Source organism: Peromyscus californicus, unplaced genomic scaffold (genome assembly GCF_007827085.1).
Source record: "Peromyscus californicus insignis strain IS unplaced genomic scaffold, ASM782708v3 Scaffold_7__1_contigs__length_154581171, whole genome shotgun sequence".
NCBI lineage: Eukaryota > Metazoa > Chordata > Mammalia > Rodentia > Cricetidae > Peromyscus > Peromyscus californicus.
The window spans coordinates 132,956,849-132,981,880 of NW_026294595.1; the positions used below are offsets into that span (position 1 = coordinate 132,956,849).

Here is a 25,032-nt window from a genome sequence, read left to right on the forward strand (position 1 = left end):
TGAGAGTCACCATCTTCTCTGCTCTTTCCACACAAATATGTCTTTGCACAACCTGACATACTGATCCTTCCACCTCTGAATTCCAAGGCCAGTAACAAGGCCAGGCCCTCCAAGAAGACTTCACCACCCCTCTTTCCTGTCAGCCTGACACGGGAAGTACCTCTCTAATGCTGTTACTTTCTTTGTGGAATTTGAAACCAAATTATTGAAAGTGGTACTGTTCGCGAAACCGGACGTTGCAGGTGCTCAAACTTGTATCTCTCGCTATTAATATCTTATCTCCTAGATCGGATTCAACTCGGTGATGACAGGTTCTGAATCTTAAGTCTGATTCATCCTTTTAACGCACACCAGGCCTGGCGAGGGCATTGCTCATAATAATGTTGCGCCCATGTAATAAGGGGCTGAGCAAAGGAAGAGCTACAATGCCGGCACGCGAGACATTCCTTGAGCCTGAATGGCAGCCGACTTTTCACAGAGAAGACCCTAACTCTTCCGCACGGTGAACAAGCAGAAGCCAGGTTGCCTCCTAAGCCGGCACCGCGGATGAGGTAACTGCCCCGTCACTTCACTCCTCCTTCTCCACCGGAGTCCGAATGGGAGGGGGTGGAGAGCCGCGCTTCGCGCGGACCTCTGGGACGGCTGCGCACGCGCAGCTTCCGGCTCCTGGCTTCGAGATTTATTTGACGCCGCCCGTTCGGTTCCCTCAGAAGTCTCGGGGTGAGACGCGCCGCGCAGGCGCAGTGGTCCCTTCGGCGGGGGAATTATTTGACGCCACCGCCCCTGGCAGTCGGAAGTTGCTTGAACGGAGCCCAGCCGGCCGGCCGAGAGACCGGTCTTCGTCGTCCCCCGGGGCGCCCCGTGAGAGTCACCGACGGGTGGACGGACTGACCGCCGGAGGAGGGCCGGCCTGGGCGGTGGCAGCGCGGGCCCGATGGCGCGGGTCGCGTGAGGCGGCAGGCCGAGTGCGGCCCGCGGTGCGCCCGCCCAGCGATGCGGGCCCCGCCCGTCGCCTCAGGTACGCGGCGGCCGGCGCGGCCGGACCCTCCCCTCTCGCTGTGTGTGTGTTTTTTTTTTTTTCCCTCGGCGGCCACTGAGGCGGGGGCCCTCTCGCCCTGTGGTGCTCCCGGAGCCGGGCCGTGGCCAGCTCGTTTCTAGGTTCTGAAGCGGACGCACCGGGCGCGGGAGCGCAGTCTGCCGGGTGTGTGCGGACCCTGGAGGGTCGGACTGGCCGCGCGCGCCCCTGGCAGCCTGGGGACAGGGGCGGGTCAGGAGTGGCGGCGGCAACTCCGAGGAGAATGCGGTCCGCATGCGGTGGGGCTGGTGGAGTTGCTGCCCTCCGGTGAGGATGCTGCTGCCGGGGGCACGGTGACGCTTGGGGAAGAGTCAACAGCCACCTTGAGCAAGCGCGTGCTGTCTGCCAGGCCCAGGCTAGACGGGGAAGTTCACTACCCTGCGTGGCAGGACTGTTACCCCATTCTACCGACCAGGCAACCGAGGCCCAGAGCGATCGGGCGCCTTCGGTGCCCAAGGTCACAGAGCTGGGTAATTTGAACTCAAGTAGCCTTGACAGTCCAGTCCAGGTTCTTAACAATTAGGTCATAGGATCTCCAACTTTGATGCACGGTAAAAATCACTTGGGGAGTTTTGAAAAGATTCCAAGTACCACAGCACCCCAAACTAGTTAAACCACCATGCCTAGAGGGCAGGTGGGGGAGCCAAATGCCAGTATCTTTCCAGAGATCCCCTAGTGGTTCTGGGGTGTCGTAAGGTTTGGCAACTGTGAATGTAGGTAATCTTCACCCCCAGAGGTCCGTGAGTGTCTCTCCAGTTTAGGTGTGCAGGAGGATGCTTGTTAAAAGTGCGGGTTCCATTGGCAGAGATTCATAGTGTCACTCCCCTCCCCCTCAGCGTGCCTTCGTTCTATTGCCGGAACTCTCTGTTTCTCTGCCTCAGCCTCCTGAGTGCTAGGATGGTAGCTGTATGCCACGAGAGAGCTTGTCCTTAGGTCCATTGACTACCACCCCTTTGGTAGGTTGGGCCTCCTTGAGGGTGAGAAGTAATTATGAATTAGTCAGCTGAGCTTTTAAAAAAATGTGTAAGTCTTCTGCAAAAACTTTTGGTTTGCAATTTCCCTTAATATACAGTACTCGAGGTTATGGTTTCTCTTGCCTCTGGGCTTTTGTGTATACTGGTTTTTCTCCACGACAATCCTTTATGCTTTCTCAGCACTCTACCCAAGCACATACACTTCTTTCTCTCATACACATAATCATTTCTGTCTGCTGCCTAGCTCTCAACATTCCCTTCAAGATGCCTTCTGGCCTTCCCCTTGCCCCTGCCTACCTTCATTTCTCCTATCAGCCTTTGGTACTATCATAGTGTAGCTTACCATGGATTTGTGTGTGTGTGTCTGTCTGTCTGTCGTAGTTCTAGCTCTTCTTTGAGATTTTGATGGGCTTTAAGGCAGGGACCATGTTTTCTTGGAGTACTTTGAGTACGGGCGACAAACCTGTTTTGAATACAATACTAATTTAGTCCCTTTATGTGACAGATAGACCTCCTGCTGCAGAGACATCTGTTTCTATTTTTGTAAGAGATACTTGATGTTCTTAGCATTGGAGTTTTGTTCTTTTTCTTTAGGGATACTCTAGGCTTTATTCATTTATTCAGCAGATGAATAAAATGTTAAATTCTTATCCTTTGCACAGCACTATGTATGGCTCTTCCAACAACATTTGTTTATCTGAGTGAGGTGACACACACCTTTAATCCCAGCACTCAGGAGGCTGGCCAGCCTGGTCTACAGAGCAAGTGTAGACCTGCCTCAAAACAAACAAACAAACAAACAAACTCCACCCACCTACCCAACACACAAAAACATTGGTTGGGTTTTAATGTTAACTTCATCTCAGACAATCGTTTCTCCAGTGGGAGACTTTTTATTGCCACTAGGGTTTTGCATGTGTTCCTTCCTCCTTGTCTGAAAGAAGTGTCATCTGAAAGCTATTGCCTTGTGAGTATGTATAAACACAAGCAGATGGGATAACTCTCAGTTATAGTTCATCCCATTCAGTGGGAGACAGCGTAAAACCTTAGTATCAGCAACTGACAAACTTGGTGTAGTTTTATTACATAATGTCTGAACTGCCATTGCTGCACATGTTTACCAACTTTAAAGGAAGTCAAGGCAATAATTCACATGGCATCTGTTTTGGGTCCCCTTTTTAAAATTTATTTTTATGTGTATGGGTTTTTTGCCAGCATGCATGTGTGTGCACCAGTTGGATGCCTGGTGCTTGCAGAGGCCAGAAGAGGGTGTCAGATCCTCTGAAACTAAAGTTACAGAGTTGTGAGCTTCCATTTGGTTGCTGGGAATTGAATCTGGGTCCCCTTTAAGAACAGCCAATAAGAGCTCTTAACCACTGAGTCAAGTCTCCAGCCCTTTGTTCTTGGTTATTCTTGAAGCCATATAAAGTTTATAAAAGTAAGGAGGTTAAATATTCTAGGAAGGTCATTATGAAGAGCATTGTCGACAATGAAGATTCCCCCTCCCCCACTTTTTATGTTGATACTAGGGGTTGAACCCCGGGCCTTCTACACAATGCTCTACCACTGTGTCTCCATTCCCATTTTATATATATGTAGCCCGGCTGACCTAGAAATGGCTGTGTAGACCAGGTTGTCCTGAGATTTGTCTGCCTTTGCCTCCCAAGGGATTAAAAGCATGTGCCACCATACCTGCCTTTTTTTTTTTTAACTTTGAAACAAGGTCATTCCAAGCTACCTAGGTTGACCTTGAACTTAGTCTGTAGCCCAAGCAGGCCTTGAATTTAAAATCCTCCTGGCTCAGCTTCCTGAGTAGTTGGGACTGTAGATCTGCCTAGATGAGATTTTTTTTTCCCCAGTTTAAATGTGAAGATTGAATAAAAATACATGTTTCATAAAATAATTTTTTACAGTATAATACTGTTAGGGGGAGGTTTTCCCGTCTCACTTATGTACTGTTTACTTGGTTTTTAGGCTGAGGCTACTGTAGAAGGTGATGGGACAAAAGGTGTTAAATTCAGCTGCTCAAGAAACTTGCCCTTGTTTCTCTGATCAGATATGGACAGAGTATCCAGTTCTAGTCCTGGCACATGGAAGAAACTCAGTTTTTTGTTTTTTGTTTTCTCAGAGACAGGGTTTCTCTGTGTAGCTTTAGAGCCTGTCCTGGAACTTGCTCTGTAGACCAGGCTGGCCTCTGCCTCCTGAGTGCTGGGATTAAAGATGTGTGTCACCACTGCGTGGCTGAAACTCAATTTTTTTTTTTTTTTTTGGTTTTTCGAGACAGGGTTTCTCTGTGTAGCTTTGCGCCTTTCCTGGAACTCACTTGGTAGCCCAGGCTGGCCTCGAACTCACAGAGATCCGCCTGGCTCTGCCTCCCGAGTGCTGGGATTAAAGGCGTGCGCCACCACCGCCCGGCCGAAACTCAATTTTTTTAAGCTTGAGGTTTAAGTCTTTAGTTGACTTCCAGTGTGTGGGTGAAAATGTTCATATTCTCAGTGATCAGAAGTAGTTCTAATCACAATAACCTAGGACTTTGGCAAGAACTCTGTCTAATTTGAGGTACCTATTGGTATGTTCTTGACATGGACAAAGATCTTTTAGACAGAATGAATGATTTCTTGTGGTATAAGATAGTTTTAAGCTGGACGTTCTGCATACACCTGTAATCTCAGCTAAAGTAGGAGGATTGGGGCAACTCTGAGGCCAGCCTGGGTTATATAGTGAGAGCCTGTCTGACTTCCCTCTCCCAAGATGAAGTTTTAAAATTAATGTCTGCATAGTTTAATTTTAACTTTTTATAGATGAATTATCGTGCCTACAGCTCCATGGTGAGCTTCTGGCACACCCAGAACTGAAAAATGGGCCTTCTCCCTCTAGACTCAGTGTCGTCTTCCATATTATCTCTGTTTGTCCCTCATGTGAGATGCTCTTTTTGTTGAGAAAAAATTGGGGATAGGAAAAGTGGGCAGTTATCTGCTGTATTTTAAGTTAACCAATTAGAACTGTAGGGAATGTTTAGTATGTGATATGCATTTTGTTGTATAAACTGGAGGTACTGAGTATAAGACATAGCTTCTCTCCTTAAGAAGTTCTATAGTTAGAATTGTAATAAAAATAAAAATATAGTATCTTAAGCATCCTTGTGAAGTAGAAGTATCTGTCATGTCTGATCAGTCCAATACACTGTTTACTAGTTCTATGTGCTTACTAAACACTTTAAATGCAATAAAGAAACTGAGCTCTAAATTTATAGTTACCCGTGCCAGTAGATATGACACTGGGACTATCAGGCTAGAGACAGATGATAGTTGTTAAGGATGCTGGCTGTTAGCAGGCAATGTATTCACATTTTCTTTCATAGACTAGCAAAACCCATCTGTTTTCATCTTTGGGAAGAAATGCAGGCAGAACCTGTCTCTCTCTTGTAATTCAACTGCTTGATAGGATCCTTAGCAGTTACATTCTGGTGCATAGGTGAGTCCATTCCTTTTTTTTTGATTTTTCGAGACAGGGTTTCTCAGTGTAGCTTTGTGCCTTTCCTGGAACTCACTTGGTAGTCCAGGCTGGCCTTGAACTCACAGAGATCCGCCTGGCTCTGCCTCCTGAGTGCTGGGATTAAAGGCGTGTGCCACCACCGCCCGGCTCCTTTTTTTTTTTTTTAAGTGCCAGCTTGATGGATGTTTGCCTTGTGGAATCATTGAGACTGCAACAGAATTAAGAAATGTGGTGCTTCTGTCCAGTAACTATTTACTCAGCACACTGGTACCCTCCCTGTCCCCTGTTTTTCTCCAGAGAAACAGGCATAGCTTAACATGTACCTTTATTTGTATGTCCTGAAGTGTGTTGACTTAGGCTGCTTTATTTGATCCTTCTCCCTAGTCACTTTAGATAGGCACTTATAGGCACTTTAGATAGGCACACAGTGAGACAGGGAGACCGAAAAATAAATGTAAAGTGACTTGTCCAAGGTCATATGGTGAGTCACAGAGTTAGAAGCGTTGGACCTTGAGGCAAGAGGTAGATTTTCTTGTCCTAACATTGCAGTTACTTAATATGACCCTGAGCAAGTCATAATCCTACTTTGTCTGCTTTTTAATGGCTAGTGGGTCTTCTAATTTAAGAATCTAGGGTAGTTGTTGGAATAAAATGAAGTATCATGTGAAAGTTCTTTTGGGAATTGGTCAATTACAGTTACACAAAGGCACATTATTATCAAGTCAAGATCTCTGGTAGTTCTAATCTGCTGCCTTACAGCTGATCACATCATTGGTCATATTAAATGCTATTGTATGATGATGTCTTATTGATTTCTGTCTTCATCATTATAAAACTTTGTCTTGGACAGCCATTGTGTTCTGTTTACATCTGCATACCTAAATCCTAGGACAACCTGATGCATACAGGTGTTTAATAGTATTTGCTCAGTGACATAACTGATGTCTAGATTTACTTCAGAAAGTTTGCAAACAATTGTTCTTTATTGTTTGATTTGAAGCTTCTTGGGAATAGTTTGATTATTATTGTGGAACTCACTGTGTTTGCTGTGTAGAATACATGTGATGACTATTGCTTGAGTCAGTTGAGGTGACTAATACTCAGTTGTGGTCTTTGTGGGTCACCACTGTATTGATTGTTTTGGTTATTGTCATTTCGACTGGACTTACATTGTTACTGTGGGGTGTTTATAAACTGTGAGCTGGTAAGCAGCACAAAGTCATAAGATGACAGCCTTTAGAGAAGATGCTTGGAAAAGGATCCATATGGAGTTGAGAAGGAAACTAGGGATCCACAGGGTGCACCTTATTTTCTTCCCATAGTGTTTGCTTCTAGAACACTGAAGGTCGAGACAGGTCTGCTTGCAGCTGAGGTTGATAGCAGATAGCCTATAGGAGGAGGTCATCATCTGTCTTCAGTTACGTTCATTGTCTCATATGAGCTACGGCGACTGTCTTGCCCAGTATATTAGTGACATTGAAGTTTGCTGATCTCCTGCCTGTCTTGGACACTTCCATCAAATTACTTTATGGAAGTTCAGTTCCTGTTGCATCATTCCTGAGGTAAAGTAAACTTAACTGGATAGGAGGGAGTTGGAGAAGGGAGCAAGTTATAGACTTTTGGGCCACTTGATGCCCTTCAGTCTACCAGCACAACTCCCCACAGCTGCACACTCTACTCATGTCTAATCCTGTATAAAGGAACATGACAGGCTTGAACCCCTGGAATATCTCTGTATTGGTATTCAGCAAGTGGATTCATTGACTGCTTCCCAGATGGCTGTTCAGGCCCTGTATACATCCACTGGTTCTGATAGATAGGTGTGTAGAATTCTTCTAGAACACTGTACATGAATGACTGGTGATGTTTCAGAAGGGGCTGATGAGCTGGGCCTCCAGGGTATATCTTTGGAGGGTGGCTTCTGGTTTAATTTTCTGAATCCCATGTCTGCAGTTTGATGTACTTGCACTTTTCTCTTGTTGGAAAGTTTTAGTTCATGTGGACGTAGTCTGACCCCAGTTTTTTGTTTTTATTTTTTAATTGAGTGAGTGTACGCCATTGTGCAATTTGGTTAGAAGACAATTTGCAGGAGTCTGTTCTTTCCTTTCCCTGTGTGGATCCTTTGATTGAACTTGCTCAGTCTTCATAGGAAGTGCCTTGCTGAGTCATCTCGAAGGCCTTACCTCCAGTTTTTATTTAATTATAAATCTCCAATTCTAGCTTAAAGTCCTTTAAAATTGGGCATTGCTTACTTAAAAAAAATTTTTTTTTGAGGCAGGGTCTCACTTCTAGCCTGGAACTCATCATGTTGACCAGGCTGGCCTGAATTTACAAAGATGGGTCAGCCTCTATCTCCCTAGTGCTGAGATTAAAGGCATGCACCACTAATCTGTCCCTTAAAAAAAAAAAATCCTGGTCTGTGGTGGTGGCACACACCTTTAATCCCAGTACTCAGGAGGCAGGGGCAGTCATATCTCTGAGTTGAGGCCAATATTCACTACAGAGTTAGTTCCAGGACAGCCAGGGACACACAGAGAAATCCTATCTTGAAAACAAAAACAAACAAAAAATCCTGTTACTTTCTGCATCAGAACCCCTTCCACTCTGAGCATCTTGTTCCTGATGTGAATTTGTTTTAAAACATTAGAAAAAAATGTGTGTGTGTGTGTGTGTGTGTGTGTGTGTGTGTGTGTGTGTGTGTGTTGTGTCTGTCTGTCTGTCTGTCTGTCTGTCTGTGTTATATAGTGTGCCATAGGTGTGCAGGTACCCAGGGAGGGCAGAAAAGCCTATCAGATCCCTGGAGCTTGAGTTCCAGGCAGTTGTGACCCACCTGATGTGGGTGTTGGTGTTTGAACTCAGGTCCCTGGAAGAGCAGTGTTTTTAACTGCTGAGCCATCTCTCTGGTCCTGTTTACTTTTTGTTTTTCTTTTTTAGTGTTTAACAAAAGAACCTTACTGTGTAGCCTATGGTAGTTTTGAACTTGCAGTCTTTGCCTTGGCCTTTGAAGTGTTGGAATTACAGGTGTCTGCCATTATACTCTGCTCCTTATTCATTATACTCTGCTCCCTGTTTTTATGTCTTGTCCTTTGTGGTTGCTCTTTTTTACTCTCATTCCTATCCACCGAGTTTTCTTGTAATCAATGTCCAATTTATTTTTACCTCAAATCTACCCTGTTTTCGTTCACTCTCTTGAATCAAAAGTAATCTTTCCCCTGAATTTCTATAGTTGCTTATAATTTTTTCCATTTAGCACCTAAATGTTACAATTTGCATCATAGTTATTGTATGTTAAACTGTAACCTAATTGAAAACAGGAACCACATCTCTTAAGTCATTTAAATGGTGTTATCATGGTTCATTGTATGTAATAGATGGTAAATAACTATTGAATGAGTCAACTTGGTCATTTCCGCCAGTGACTGAATGGTCACAAGTAATCAGGATGCTGACATTTTTATCAATTCTCTGAAATGAATATTAGTATAAATTTATTGCATCCATTTGTACTAATAGTACTACCTTCATTTGTCTTTCATATTTCTAATCTAGAGTTATACATGTTTGCTTAGTTGTTATCATAATATATGGTTTTCTCCACTTAATAACTATCATTTACTGGTTCTTTACTATTAACTAGGACAAGTCCCAAATATAACATGTATATGATTCTTTAATTCTTGGAACACCAGTGAAGCAGGCTATTCTCCATGAGTATTCCTTTTTACAGGTAAGGATACTCAGACATAGGGGACAAGTAACTTTTTAGGGGCAGGAGAGATGGCTCAGGTTAAGAGCACTTGTTTCTTTTGTAGAGGACCTGGGTTCAGTTCCTACCACCACAGAGCTGCTGATAACCATTTGTAATTCTAGTTCCAGAGAACCTGACACCCCCTTCTGGCCTCTATGGGCATTGCATGCACAAGGTGAACAGACAGACATATAGGCAAAACAACCATGTGCATAAAATAATGATAAATAAATCTATAATAATAATAATAATAAATGTCCCCATGCTCTAGCCTAAAACCTATGGAATCAGAATTTCTAAAGTTGAGGCCCAGGAAACTGCATTTTCCAGCCAAAGTGTCACGGATAATTCTTATGTGTATATTGGATTTGATAGCCAGTATAACTTTTTTTAAATAAAAAGTTGTCTTCTTAAAACTTTTGTTCCCTTTAATAATAATTTATAATATCAATTTAAATTTTAACTATTTTTTTGACATTTGGAGACTGATGTAGTTTTACTAATAACTTAGCTTGAAACAAACATTTTCACTTATTTGTATATGACAGTATAAAATTTTGGGGGGATGGAGAGATGGCTCAATGGTTAAAAGCACTGGCTGCTCTTCCAGAGGTCCTGAGTTTAATTCCCAGCAACCACATGGTGGCTCACAACCATCTATAATAGGATATGATGTCCTCTTTTGCCATGCAGTTATACATGCAGAGCACTCGTACATAAAATATAAATAAATAAATAAAAATCTTTGGGCATACTTTAGTAAAATAGATGGAATACCCACTCACCTCTTTCCCCACTGGTACAGCAAACCTTGGCATTCTCAAATATCCCACTGTATGTTAGGAGTTGAAGTTTCTACTGAAGACTGAAGTTGCCTGGGTGGAGAACTTATACACAAGTATTGAGTATTTGAATGTGAAGTTCTGTAAACAGACTAATAGGCACTCAGAATGGGGAGGAGCTGGTTTTAGGAGTAAAAGTTTTAGCAAAAGGATGGTATCTGAGCTGAGCTTTGAAGGATGAAACTTTATAAGGTAGGTCAAAATTATCAGTCAGTAGAAGTAGCAAAAAAACAGTTCTACAGAGTATGGTAGAATTGGTGGGCTCAGGCAGTGATCAGTAGTCTTTCGAAGCTGTAGTATGGAGGCAGGGATTGTGGGACACTGGCAGACAAAATGGTCTGAGCAATTTCAAGTTGCCTAACATGTGCAAAGCCCCGGGTTTGATCCCCAACATAGTGTGTAGGCAATTTTAGTTAGATTTCTAGCAAGTTTTAATTATACTTTTTTTAATTAGAAAAAGTCCATAAATTTTATATAAAAGGACAGATACATAGAATAGCCAATAAAAATTTTAATATGAATGATGGGGAGATTTTCTTTGCAGTTTTAAAATATCCTGTAAAGCTACTGAAATTAAATCATGTCTTTGGCATAGTGCATGACAAAGAAAATATTAGTCCTAGCACTTGGGAGGCAGAGCCAGGTGGATCTCTGTGAGTTCGAGACCAGCCTGGTCTACAGAGTGAGTTCCAGGAAAGGCGCAAAATTACACAGAGAAACCCTGTCTTGAAAAACCAAGAGAAAAAAAAAGAAAAAGAAAAAAGAAAAAGAAAAAAAAAAAGAAAATGAACAGGCAAAGAAAAAAGAGAAATAAATCGGGCAGTGGTGGCGCACGCCTTTAGTCCTCATACTGGGGAGGCAGAGGCAGGTGGAGCTCTGTGAGTTCAAGGCCAGCCTGGACTACAGAGTTCCAGGACAGTCAGAACTACACAGGTAGACCCTGTCTCAAAAAACCAAAAAAGGAAAAAAAAAAAAAAAAAAAAAAGGATGGGGGAGACCAACCAGAATAAAAAGACCCAAAACAAAATGAAAAAGTAAGAAACATACAGATACACAAATGAAACCCATAAAAACACAATATCCAAAATTGTAATATACAAGCAAAAGACCAGTAAGATAAAAAATGCCAGACAAAGCAATATGAGACCAAAACAGTCCACACAGATGCCATTGGCTTTGTTTTTGTGTTGGACGTTGGGCCTCCCCTTAAGTGTAGTTTATATACCCAGTGAGACTGCATTGGAGAAAACTAATTTTTTCTTTACAAGCTGTTATCAGTTGGAGATAGAGACCCACAACTGCACAATGTGTAGAGAGTGAGTTTTGGAACACTCAGTTCAAAATGGTATGTCTTCATCAAACCCCTCCCCTCAGGGATCTAGGAGCTGTGCAGAAGAGGAGGTGGGAAGATTGTAAGAGGCAGAGGGATGGGTGACACCAAGGGTGTCTTCTGAATAGACGATGCCCCACCCAACTGCACATTGGCTTTGTTTTTGTGTTGGACATTGAAAGACAGTCTTTCTTACATAATTTGTGGAAGTAGATGTGTATTTGTGAAGAACATTGAAGGAAAACCTGAGAGACTGTGTACACATAAATCTCCCTTAGCCCCTTAGTGCACTCCCATTTGATTTCTGTCTTAGGACTGTGGAAGGGGAGTGGTCTTCACCTGTGGGGCTTCTGGATCTTATCTTTCCATTTCTTTGTATAGTGGCCTCTTCCTCAAGTTTGCTACAGGGCTTCTGAGGGCTTTTGTGTTGCTTTTCTTTCCAGTACTAATGTTTTGAATCTAGGGCCTTGAGCATTCCAGGCAAGTCTTCTGTCACTGGTGTATATTCTCAGTCTCTCCTTTTATTTTAAAAAAAAAAAAAATTTGTTTTTGAGACAGGGTCTTACTAAATTGCCTAGGCTGGCCTTGAATTCACTCAGAAGTAGAGTGGCTCTATAGTCTAGGTGCTCATACAACTACCTTTCAGGGTCCATCTTGTCACCTGATCTCACAATAGCTCAAAACATTTAGATATGTTTTACAGTTTATTTATATTTAATTATACATGCTTGTGTGTGTCTGTGTGAGGTATGTACATGGGAATGCAGGTGCTTGTGGAGGCCAGAAGAGGACATTGGATTTCCTTGAACTGGAGTTACAGGAAGTGAGCCATCTGATACAGGTGCTGAGAATTGAACTCAGGTCCTCTAGAAGAGCAGTAAGCCCTTCTAACCTCTGAGCCATCTCTTCAGCCCCTCTAGATACATTTTTTTATTTTTCTGAAACAATGTTTTTTTAGAATCAATGTGTTATAGTCCATTTTATTATGTTGCCTAGTATAAATCTTACTTTTTTTGTATTAGCAATAAGCATAATTTGACATGCATGTCTATTTTGTCTTTCCAGGTGCTGTTTGGATAGTACTTTAGTGGCACAATGTACTCTGAGTGGCGGTCACTGCATTTGGTGATTCAGAATGATCAAGGCCATACCAGTGTACTACACAGCTATCCAGAGAGTGTTGGGAGAGAGGTGGCGAATGCAGTGGTCCGTCCTCTTGGGCAGGCATTAGGTTCCTCTTCAGTGGCTGGTAGTGAGAGTTTGTTAAAAACTGACAAAGAAGTAAGTGTTTCTTCATTTCCTTCTGTTGTATGAAGAAAATGAATTGTTTACTAAAAATTGTATTTAGTGTTGACCTTTTAAAAAGTAATAGTTAAAAATTGTTTATTATTATTATTAATTATTATTAATTATTATTATTATTATTATTATTTAGTTTTTCGAGATAGGGTTTCTCTGTGTAGTTTTGGTGTCTGTCCTGGATCTCACTCTATAGACCAGGCTGGCCTCGAACTCACAGAGATCCGTCTGGCTCTGCCTCCCAAGTGCTGGGATTAAAGGCGTGTGCCACCGCCATCTGGCACATGTTATGTTTTAACAAAGGTTTATTTTTTTATTTTATTTATTACTTTTAATTTTGTATATGTACGTAAGTCCGTGTGTGAGTATGTGCACATGAATGCAGGTGCCTGTGGAAGCCAGTGCTGTTGGATCTCTCCGCAGCTGGAGTTAGGGGCAGTTGTGAGCTAAATAGGACATGGTTGATGGGAATCAAACTTGGGTTTTCTGCAGGACCAGTATGTACTGTTACTATGCTGACTTTTTAATAGATTGCTGCCTGATATAGTGAGAGTTCTAGCTTTTATCTCATTTGGGTTGTTTGCTGGGGCTTGGGGCCCAGGGGAGATAAAAAGAAAGGTTGTACCTTTTTGCTGCTGACATTTCTCATTGCTACACAGTTCTCCATGTGAGCTAAGTAGTCAAGACAGAGATTCATGTGTCAGACCCTTAAACACTAGGCTCAGTCTTCAGATGTCTGTTTCTGTTTGAAATCCCTGTCTGGTTAGGGATATTATTGTTGTGATGAAACACCATGACCAAAAACAGCCTGGGGAGGAAAGAGTTTATTTGTCTTGCATATCCAGCGCCACAGTCCATTGAGGAAAACCAAGGCAGGAACTCAAATAGGGCAGGAACCTGGAGGCAGGAACTGATGCAGATTCCATGGAAGAATGCTGCTTACTGGCTTGCTCATTATGGCTAGCTCTGCCTGCTTCCTTACAGAACCCAGAATCACCAGCCCAGAAGTGGCACCACCCCAGAAGTGGCCCTCCCCCATCAATCACTAATTAAGAAAATGCTCCACAGACTTGATTACCGTGTCTCGCCCCCCACTCCCCCCTAATAGTCATTCTCCAGTCTCAGCCTCTCAAGTGTTGGGATTACAGGTATGAGGCAGCATGCCTACCTAGCTCTTCTTACTTTTGATCATTCATGGAATATCAGACTTAGCTGAAACTGAAGCCTTCAGCTCCAGAGGCAGGTTGTTTATCCTCCAATGGCCAAAGATTGAAATCCTTCAGTCTTTGTAGTTTTCTCGTTAGAGTACCCTAGCTTCCTCTGAGGACCCTCATAAGCCCTGACACTCTGCTCTGACTTTAGTTATGATCCCTTGCTGCCTTCGTAGATGAAATGTCATGTAGATAGATAGAAAGTGATCTAGTGTAGCCCTCGGTTATTGTCTTTACTACCTTCAGGAGATGGTGAGAAGGTACTGTTTCTCAAATTTTATTTATTATTATGAGGGGAGGCATGGGGGGCAGGGGGGCATGTGTGCCTTGGTGACCATGTGGAGATCAGAGGACAGCTTTTGGAAGTCAGTTCTCCCACTTTTGGTTCTCAGAATCAAACTCAGGCTATAGATAAGCAGCAGATGGTTTTACCCACTGAGCCATCATGGGTACTTTCCCTTTAAACTACTTTGACATTATTGCCAAAGATAACTTGTCTTTTTTTTTTTTTCATCTAATTATTAGGAACCTGTAGCTCCTTTTAAGATTCCTTTCTCGGGCTGTGGAGATGACTGTGTAGCTCAGACTGCCTTGAACTTGAGATCTTAGTTGGTAAAGTGCTTGCTGTGGAGCATAGAGATCTAAGTTTAATTCTTAGAACCCATACAAGCTGGGCATGGCGACACACACTTTTAATTTTAATTCCAGCATGCCAGAGGCAGAGGCTTGCAGATCTTTGAGTTTGAGGCCAGTCTGGTCTACATAGAAAGTTCTAGGCCAGCCAGGGTTACATAGTGGGACCCTGCCAGGCTGGGGGTGGGGGTGGGGAACCATGTAAATACAAACAAACAAACAAACAAACAAACAAAACAGCATAGTGGCATGAACTTTAATCACTTTCATTCCAGCACTGGGGACGAAGAGACAGGAGGGTTCCTGGGGCTCACTGGTAAGCCAACATAAGCTAAAGGCAAGCCCCAGGTCAGTGACACGCCTTGTCTCAACAAACAAGGTGGACAGCACCTGAGCAGTAACACCTAATGCAGACCTCTGTATGGTGATATTGTGTTCCCCAATATATTGTGCACGCTAATAAACTTATCTGGGGTCAGAGAACAGAAAGCCACTAGATATAGAGGCCAGAAAATGGTGGCACACACACCTTTAATCCTAGCATTCCGAAGGCAAAGATCCATCCAGATCTCTGTGAGTTCAAAGCCACACTGGAAACAGCCAGGCATGGTGACACACGCCTTTAATCCTAGGAAGTGATGGCAGGAAGCAGAAAGGTATATAAGGCGTGAGGACCAGGAACTAGAGCCTGGTTAAGCTTTTAGGTTTTTAGCAGCAGTTCAGCTGAGATTCATTCTGGATGAGGACTCAGAGGCTTCCAGTCTGAGGAAACAGGATCAGCTGAGGAATTGGCGAGGTGAGGTTAGCTGTGGCTTGTTCTCTTCTCTGATCTTCCAGCATTCACCCCAATAACTGGCACTGGGTTTGTTTTTATTAATAAGACCTTTTAAGATTTGTGCTACACCTTTGGCTTCTACATGCAGGCATAGGCACACATGCATATACCCATGTATATATGAACACGTGCACACTTTGTTCTCGTATGTGGATTAACATCCAACACTCTCTGCTCTTAATTTGTCAGTTTCACTGTGGTTACAGTTTTCTTCAGTATTTATCACTGCTAATCGTAAATTGCCTACCTTTAGCCTTTTGTAGTTGTTTTTGAGCCAAAGACATTTAATATAAGCTCGGTATAGTGGCATGTGCCTGAAGTCTCAGCCTTTGGCAGGCTTAGGCAAGAGGATCCTGAGTGTCAGATAGCCAGGGCCATCTAGCAAGATCCTGTTCCAGTTCCACCTATCCTCTACCTCCATATATGTATTTATCTCATCAGATTCAAATTTAGCAAGCCTTTAAAGTATTTTTGAATCCTGAATTCTATCTCGCAAGCTGACTATTCTTTTTGTCGTCATGATGTTTACACATGGTTGCCCATTATTATTTATTATTATTATTTTGAGATAGGATCTTTCTGTTTAGTTCAGGCTATCTTGGACTCAGTGTGTAGCTCAGGCTGCCTTGAGCTTGAGATCTCCCTGCTTTAGTATCATGAGTGCTGGGGTTACAGGCATGCAGCACCAATCACCTAAATAAAAATTTTGGCAAGGTAGGCTGGTGGTATAGCTTGGGAGTAGAGTGCTTCCCTGCTGTGCTTAGGGCCCTGGCTTTAATCCCTATACCACAAAACAGCAGACAACTGGAATTTGGTATGGCCTTTGGTAAACCAGTGGCATCATTTCCCCAAATAATTTCAGAACCTTTATCCTGTTACTGTCTTGGGTGGTATTTTGTCCACTTATAAATCTGGCCGTTCTGCAGCCCATTGGATAACCCTATGCCAGAAACACCCGTTAATGGATTGGTGAGATACTTCAAAACTGTGGTTGGAAAACTGGGTTCGTGTTTATCATTGGAAGACAAGGTTCGTCTTCAGCTTCACTATTTATAAACCAGTGGTGGGCTGAATTACTTAAGCATGCTAAATTTTATTTTTCTGATGTATAAAATCAGGCCAGTTTACCCTGTTATGCCGGGGTTATTGTGGTGACATTTATGAAGGTACTGTTTTAACTGCAATGATTATACAGTTGTCGCTCTCTTCAAAATAAGATTGTTAGTAAAGGAAATGAAGTTTATTTGGCTTGATGTGGTCTTTTTGAGCAGCCTTGTTCTCAGTGATCATACATCTCTTTTGTTAAGTGTTTACTGATTGTCTGCTTAGTATTTGTCCCATATTTTTGTCTAGAATTCACTTCAACTTTCTAGGCTTAAAACATATAGTTTTATATATTTTAATATATAAAAATATGGTTTAATTTTCTTTTCTAAATTGGGAGATTTTTCCTTTCTCTTAGCATCTTATTTCTCGCAGCACAAATAAGTATTTCAGGTGGTCAGGTAAAGTGCGGCTAGATGCCTAGTTAAGACCTTACCCATTCAGTCCCTCTTCACCTGTGTGTGTTCTCGTCTGTCCATTTTAGTGTTAGATTTTTTGACAGAGAAGACAAGTTGTATAAGTTGAACGATTCATCTTCCTTCCTGTCATTTGTTCCTATTGCATAATCTGAAGATGGAATGTAATTGAATTGATATATTTGATTTCTTAAATGATACATATTTAAATATGCAAGTTAAGCAGATTAAAAATCCTACATTTTCTATTTTTATATTCCTGGTATCTGTAGAAAATTGAAAGAATCATTTCACAGAGTGAATGGTAATGATATCGAAAGGGTAAAAGCATGCATTGGCTTAATATTTAAAAATAGTGAATTTAATTTCTCCTGAAATTTGCGTGGCAAATACGACATGAATCTGTCTAATAAATACATCGAAAGTATGTGTCTAGAGTAAATTTGATGTGTATGTTGAGATGACTTTATCTTCAACTTAAAGCATCTGGGTATTAGGAGATGTTATATTTTAAATTAGTCTAGTGAAATAGAGATAAAGATCTATAATCTTTGTGAATGTTTTCTTTTGCTTAGGTAAAATGGACCATGGAAGTAATTTGCTATGGACTGACCCTTCCATTGGATGGAGAGACTGTAAAATATTGTGTTGATGTATATACAGATTGGATTATGGCTTTGGTATTGCCGAAAGATTCTATTCCATTACCAGTTACTAAAGAGCCTAATCTATATGTTCAAAGTATATTAAAACACCTACAAAATCTTTTTGTACCAAGGTAAGTTATACCTATCTGGTCATTATCAATATCATAATAAAGTATTTATAAATGTTACTTTATTAAATATAGACGCTGATTTTATTGTTAGTTCTTTGAACATTAGTCATTTACTTATAGATTCTATTAATATGACTAAAAGAGATAGGCTTACAGGGTTGTGTAATATTTGCCAGTTGATTTTTGTTTGTCTTTCGAGATAGCATCTCATTGTGTAGCCCAGACTGGTCTTGAACTTTCTATGTAGCCTATGTTGACCCAAATTTATAATCCTCCTGTAGATGGAGTTTTCCTGCCTGGCCCACAGTCAGGACAAATCTCTCTCACCTGCCAGTCCCACAGCCGTCAGACCAAACCAAGTAAACACAGAAACTTATATTGGTTACAAACTGTATGGCCGTGGCAGACTTCTTGCTAACTGTTCTTACAGCTTAAATTAATCCATTTCCATTAATCTATACCTTGCCACGTGGCTTGTGGTTTACCGGCATCTTCACATGCTGTTTCTCATCATGGCGGCTGGCAGTGTCTCTCTGACTCAGCCTTTCACTTCCCAACTTTATTCTCCTCCTTGTCCCGCCTACACTCCCTGCCTAGCCAATGGCCAATCAGTGTTTTATTTATTGACTAATCAGCAACACATTTGCCATACAGAACATCCCACAGCATCCTCCTGTCTTAGCCTTTTGAGTTCTGTGATTATAGGTGTGTTCTACCACTCTTGGATTTGCCACAATTTTTTAATAGATGTATCTTTATTTTGAATACTTTTTGGCCTTGTTTCTGAACTCTGTAGATGTTGGATATTAAAATATGGTGATGGTGACATATTTCCTTCCCTTGTTAAACTTTTTTTTTGGGGGAAGGGGACCCTTGCATGATGACTCAGTGGTTAAAGGTGCTGGCCACTAAACCATTCATTGATCAGAGTTTGATCTATGGGACTTATATGGTGGAAGGAGAGGAGTACACTTGTGGGTGTCTTCTGACCTCCACGTGTGCCCCATGGTACATGTGCACACACATGCACACCAATTAAATATTACAAAAAAAGCACTCAACTTGTGTATATTTTTGTATATCATAATTCTTGTCTCCATGTACACCCAAAGGAACTGTTCTTACCTTAAAATAATCCTGTAGCGTGTAAAGGCATAGAATTAAGCAAACAGCTCATGCCTATAATCCCATCACTTTAGAGGTGGAGTCAAGATCAGGAGTTGAAGATAGCCTTTTCTATAGAAGGAGTTGAAGGCAAACCTGAATATATCATGTGACCCTGTCTCAAAGAAACCCAAAAAGACCAGTGAGATAGATCCGGGGTAAAGATGCTTGTCACCAAGCCTGATGACCTGAGTTCAGTTCTTGGAGTCTACATGGAAGAAGGAGAGAACTGACTGCCGCCAGTTGCCCCTGACTTTCACATGTGTGACATGGCATGAGTATGTTCACACCTCCCACACACACATATACAAGTGTAAAAATTAAAAGTTTGAAACAAAATTTAAAATCTCCTTTAAAAAAGCAACCTAACTAAAAAGAAGAAGAAATAAAGAAATTGGATTTTTTTTAAAGATAAAGTCTCACTGTATATCACTAGCCTGAAATTTAGTATGTAGGCGAGGCTGGCCTTGAACTTATAGAGATTTACATGCTTATGCCTCCCAAATGCGGGGATTAAACCTGTGTGCCCCAACACCTAGTGAGCAAACTAGAAGTTACAGACGTTTATGGTAAACCAAAAGATTACCCTTGAAAGTTAGTTATTAATTCCTTCTCCATCTTCTGAGGCAAAGGTGTTTAATGCCAAAATGCAAGTTATTTATCTTAATATTTTTTTCCTAATTTTTAAGAATTTTACATTCTAGCCCTGTGTGGTGGCTCATGCATTTAATCCTAAGACTCATGAGGCTAGCCTGGTCTATATAGTGAGTTCCAGGATTGCCTGGGCTACATAAAGAGACCCTGTCTCAAAAAACAAACAAACAACAACAATAACAAAGGAGTGTTACACTGAGTCTAACGCTATAGCTTAGCCAGACTATTTACCTGTATACCCAAGAGCTATGGCTTCCATCCTTAGCGTCACTGAGAAATGTATGTATCTGTAGCTAGAGTTTTCCAGCCTGGCCCACAGTCAGGACAAATCTCTGTCACCTGCCGGTCCCAAGCTGCTCAGACCCAACCAAGTAAACACAGAGACTTATATTGCTTACAAACTGTATGGCCGTGGCAGGCTTCTTGCTAACTGTTCTTATATCTTAAATTAATCCATTTCTATAAATCTATACCTTGTCACATGGCTCGTGGCTTACCGGCATCTTCACATGCTGCTTGTCATGGCGGCAGCTGGCAGTGTCTCCCTCAGCCTTCCGCTTCCCAGAATTCTCCTCTCTCCTTGTCCCACCTGTACTTCCTGCCTGGCCACTGGCCAATCAGTGTTTTATTTATACAGAACGATATCCACAGCATGTATCCTTATGGCAGATCTTTAAGAAACAGAGAAACCCATGTGTAGAAGAAAAAAGCAGTAGTTTCCCACCAGTTTATGAGAGTGTTTTTGGCTGTTTTGTGTTTGTGAAAGAGACCGTGGGGCTCGTCTCCTCATGGAAAAGTTTTTGCTAGAGCTTTCAGTCTGTCTGATGGTGAAGGACTTTGAATTACTCAAAAACCAGCTCTAAATTTTTAACTTTGTTTTAGAAAATCAAAATTGAAAAAGAGAAGTCTGTAGAACTCTGTTTTATGAGTCAGATATCCCCCATACAAAGTGCCATCTAGGGCCTTCTGGCCTAACTTTACTAGCCACTGCTAAGTTTGTATGCGTCCTGCTCTTCAGTCAGACTCGTAAAACATTCCCCTAAGTCCCCTCAAGGCTCTTTCCTGTCTTCACCTGTCCTTATGTCATTTTTTTTCTCCCCTGTCTATTGCTTGGCTGTCTAACTCACTCTTCCTGGTTACCAGTGAAGTCTGTACTCGAAGTCTTATATGACCACACAGACCCTCTATGATCACACCTGCTTGGAATTTGCTTGGTACTTCCCATTTTACTCTCTTATCTCTCATTGTTTTGTTCCATGTCCTTTAACTTGTTCTGTTTCATTTTCCATCTAACCAACTTGAAGACAGGAACTCAGCTAGCTTTCTGTATTTGGGGGCATCTACACTAAGTATAATGCAGTATTGCCCTTAGGTACAGATTAAATGTTTGTTGATCTTAAATGGAAACCACGTCTCTAAAATGGTATAGTTTTAATTTTCCTTGCCATGTTGTCAGAAGATTGATTTATATTATTTTTTCCCTGTGTGTATGAAATGATCTTGTTTGAAAGGTCACTATATCTCTTTCATCTTTTTCCTTTACCATCTTTTAATGCTCAGTTTGTATCCCTGAAAAAACAGTAATGGCATTTGAATAAAATGTGCTTTTGTTTTCACTTTTCTCTCTTGAAAAGTATGACTGTAATTTTTTTTACTATTTGATTATTAGCTTATTCCTCAGAAGTGTGTGTGTGTGTGTGTGTGTGTGTGTGTGTGTGTGTGTGTGTGTGTGTGTACGAGTCAGTGAATTTAAGTGTTAGAGTTCTCTTGGCCAGTGGTAGTATATGAAGATTAGGTGAATATTTTCAATGCTATATATTGGGACTTCTGATCTAGTCTTCAGTTACTAGAAGTTTCAGTTTAAATTTAAATAGTTCATCAAATTGTCATCAGAGCTTACTTAATTAGTTGTTTTTATATCAAACTGACTCTCAAAATAGAGGAAACTGCCTTTACCTTTTGCTAGAGATTAAGTAAATATGGCTTTCTCTTGCCCATTAGTCTGATATTTTTTCATAATTGAGTGAAGAATGTACTATCTGTTGAAGTTGATTGGACTTTTAATTGCTTAGATACACTGCACTATAAGAAATGGAGTATCAGCCGGGCGTGGTAGCACACGCCTTTAATCCCAGCACTCAGGAGGCAGAGGCAGGCAGATCTCCGTGAGTTTGCCTGGTCTACACTGGTGTATAGAGCGAGTTCCAGGGGACAGCCAGGGTTACACAGAGCAGCCCTGTCTCAAAAAACCAAAAAAAAAAAAAAAAAGAAAAAAAAAAAAGAAAAAAAAGAAGAAAAGAAATGGAGTGTCTTTAAGAAATGCAATATCTACCTGTCCCCTCCCCCCATCCATGTGTACATGTCTCCTAAGGCAGTGGTCCACAATATATATAGATTTTTAAAACAAGCTAGTAAATGTTTCCTATATTACAGGCCATATGGTGTTGCAATCCTCAGCTCTTTGGTAGAGCAGAAAAGTGGCCATAGACTCCTAAATTTAAAGAAACAAGAACTTTACTTACAGAGGCAACTGGGGAGATGGCCCAGCAGTTAAGTACACTGGCTGTTCTTCTAGAGGACCTGGGTTTGATTCCTAGCACTCCACATGGTGGCTCACAACCATCTGGAACTCCAGTCCAGGGGATCTAATGTGTTCTTCTGGCCTCTGGGCAATGTACATACCTGGTACACAGACATACCTGCAGGCAGAATGCCTATATAACAATAAATACATAAAAAATAGAGTACTACAAAGGCAAGTGTTAGTCAAGTTGTCTATGGCAGTTTGTAACTATCTTCACCTCTAGATGAGTGTGGGACGGACACCTCTCTCTCCGTGTGTGTCTGTGTGATGCATGCATGCGTGTGGGTGCACCCACTTCCAGAGGTCAGAGGAGGAAATTGATGTCTTCTCCTATTGCTCTGTGCCTTATTCCGTTGAGACAGGGCCTTTTAAGAATGAGAAGCTTGCCATTTCAGCTAAGTTGCCTGTCTAGAGAGCTTCCAGAATCCACTGTCTCCACCCCACAATATTGGGGTTTCAGGTATGCATAGCCATGCCCAGCTTTTTATGTGTGTGCTAGGGAGTTAAACTTAGGTCCTGGGGTTCGAGCTTAGGCCCAGCTTTTTATGTGTGTGCTAGGGAGTTAAACTTAGGTCCTGGGGTTCGAGCTTAGGTCCTTCTATGATTCTACTGTGAGTGATCTTGCCTAGTGAGCCATCATCTCTCTGGCCCAGCTTTGACTTCTCTAGGGAAGATTTAGTTATTTAATTGTGTCATTTGTCTGCAACTTTAAGGTAGGGTCCAGTTTTCGGGAGTTTGGGGAGTAGATGACTTGCTGACATTTTTTTCAGGACACTCCAGCTCTTTGTGTCAAGTCACAATTTATAGAAACTTGACTTTAGGGTTTACATCAGTATTGTGTTGGGTTTATCATGAGAAAACTGGAGGCCAGCTCACCAGTCATTAAAGCCATTCTTGAAATTCTCAGGCAGGGAATCTTGGAAAGTGAGGCAAGAGCTAGGCCCTGGGTTTCTAGTTTTCTCTTCTGCCCCATTTTGTGGAATAGTCGCTGTTTTCTTCCTCCTCCTCTTGCCTCCTTTCAAGACAGGGTCTTACTATGTGCAGCCCTGGCTGTCCTGGAACTCGCTCTGTAGACCAGGCTGGCCTTGAACCCATCGAGATCCACTTGCCTCTGCCTCCCAAGTGTTGATATTGAAGGTGTGCACCACTCCACTTAGCAAGTCTTCTCTTAAGGAGCAAAAATGTTCTACTAACTAAAGAGAATTTTGCAGCTGTTGTTTGAGGAACCCTTGGATCCCTTTGGAATGCCTGTGTTTTTATTAGAGCAATAGTAGCAGATCCTCTTCTCTGAGGAAATGCTGACATGGCTTGTCAATTTTAGATACTCCATTGGGCCTTGTAACAGATGTCAGCTTTAAGGTGACTGTGAAAACTGTAAAAACTTGAAGAATTCTTGTAAATGTGTGTTTCAGAAAATTGAAAAAGAATATAAGGGCTTTTCTGCTCCAATGTGAAGAGCAAAGGTAACTAGGTATGTACTCATCTAGCAGAAACTGGTTGACTGTCTGCTGTTATGTGCCAGACACATTTCAAAAAGAAAATCCAGAGGTGAAGTCTACATTCTAGTTTTCTCTTTCTCACAGAAGCTAATTTCTCACAGGAGAGGTGGTAGGTGGAGATCTCAGGGTGCTGAACTGAGTAGTGGGGGAACTAGCTGTACACTGAGGAGAGTTGTGCTTAGCCCCGCCCACTGATGCTTAGGTAATGTCATTGGACCACTGTTCTGCGTCAGTAAGTTTCCTGTTCTTTGGCTGTTGCTGTCTCTCTTCCAGGCCTGTCAGTGATATCTGTCTGTCTTCTTCAGACAGGAACAGGGCTCCAGTCAGATCCGACTATGCTTACAGGTTCTGAGAGCCATTCAGAAACTGGCCCGTGAGTCATCCATCATGGCTCGAGAAACCTGGGAAGTCTTACTATTGTTTCTTCTGCAAATTAATGACATACTTCTGGCCCCACCAACTGTTCAAGGTTTGTTAATGAAGTTTTCCCCCTTATATTTCTGTACTCAAAATATAGTTCACATTTAAACTCAGTGAGTGATAGAATCAGTGCAATTTTTAAATTTTGGTAAGACTATTGACAAACCAAAGTTACCAGTTTATACTGGAAAGACACAATATGGGCTGGGTGTGGTAGCACACACCTTTAATCCCAGCACTTGGGAGGCAGAGGCAGGTAGATCTCTTGAGTTTCAGGCCAGCCTGATCTACAAAGTGAGTTCCAGGACAGCCATGGCTACACAGAGAAACCCTGTCTTGAAAAAAAAAGAGTTTGTATGTATGTGTCTAGGTTATTTTACCTTTAGTGATTATTTTGCTAATGTAGAGAAGGATTTGTAATTAAGCATATTGGAGAAGGATAGGAACAACAGCTTGTTTTGTGCAGTAGTATGGAGCCTCTATAGTAACAGAAAATGCTAAATTAGGTTCTGCAGATAATGTACTGGATGAAAAAGTTCTTATCAAAGTAGAGTCTAAATGCTTGCTAGTGATGATAGTGAGGTGCCTTTTGTTTTTGTTTTTGTTCCCTGAGGTACTTAAAGAAATGGCCCAGGGCCTTGTCCATGCTGGACAAGCACTTAACCACTGAGACTGAGCTTTACCCCCAGCCCAGAAAACATCTTGTTTGGCAAATAAAACCTCCAAAGTCTTAAGGTGTTTGGTTTGAAAGTATGACATTTATTAGCTAGCCATTAAAAGCCTCTAGTTTTATGTAGTTTTGCAGCATTTCAGAAGCCCTGCTTTGTACATTAAAGCAGAGTATACATAAACTATAAGTTGATATTCGAGTTCCAGGTTCTGTTGTTCTTATTCTCTTTATATTCTCTCTACTAACATAAGTTAGCGTGCTTGTGTTGTCAGATAGATGCAGTGACCAAGGAAATGTTTAG

The 25,032-nt window shown here is 41.8% G+C and overlaps 1 protein-coding gene across 8 annotated transcripts in view; it reads left to right on the forward strand.

The window, feature by feature from the left end:
* Window positions 1-775: 775 nt before the first annotated feature.
* Window positions 776-25,032, forward strand: part of Ralgapb (Ral GTPase activating protein non-catalytic subunit beta) — a 90,897-nt gene continuing 66,640 nt past the window's right edge. For 3 of the 8 annotated variants that reach the window (XM_052722381.1, XM_052722382.1, XM_052722383.1), the window contains exons 1-4: window positions 777-1,018; window positions 12,530-12,745; window positions 17,538-17,740; window positions 23,947-24,110. In XM_052722381.1, coding sequence (XP_052578341.1) covers window positions 12,560-12,745; window positions 17,538-17,740; window positions 23,947-24,110 — 553 coding nt within the window. In that variant the 5' untranslated portion in view covers window positions 777-1,018; window positions 12,530-12,559. Of the gene's footprint in view, window positions 1,019-1,125; window positions 1,343-12,529; window positions 12,746-17,537; window positions 17,741-23,914; window positions 24,111-25,032 lie in introns of those variants that run through there. The other 5 variants (XM_052722385.1, XM_052722384.1, XM_052722379.1 and 2 more) reach the window with 4 other exon arrangements.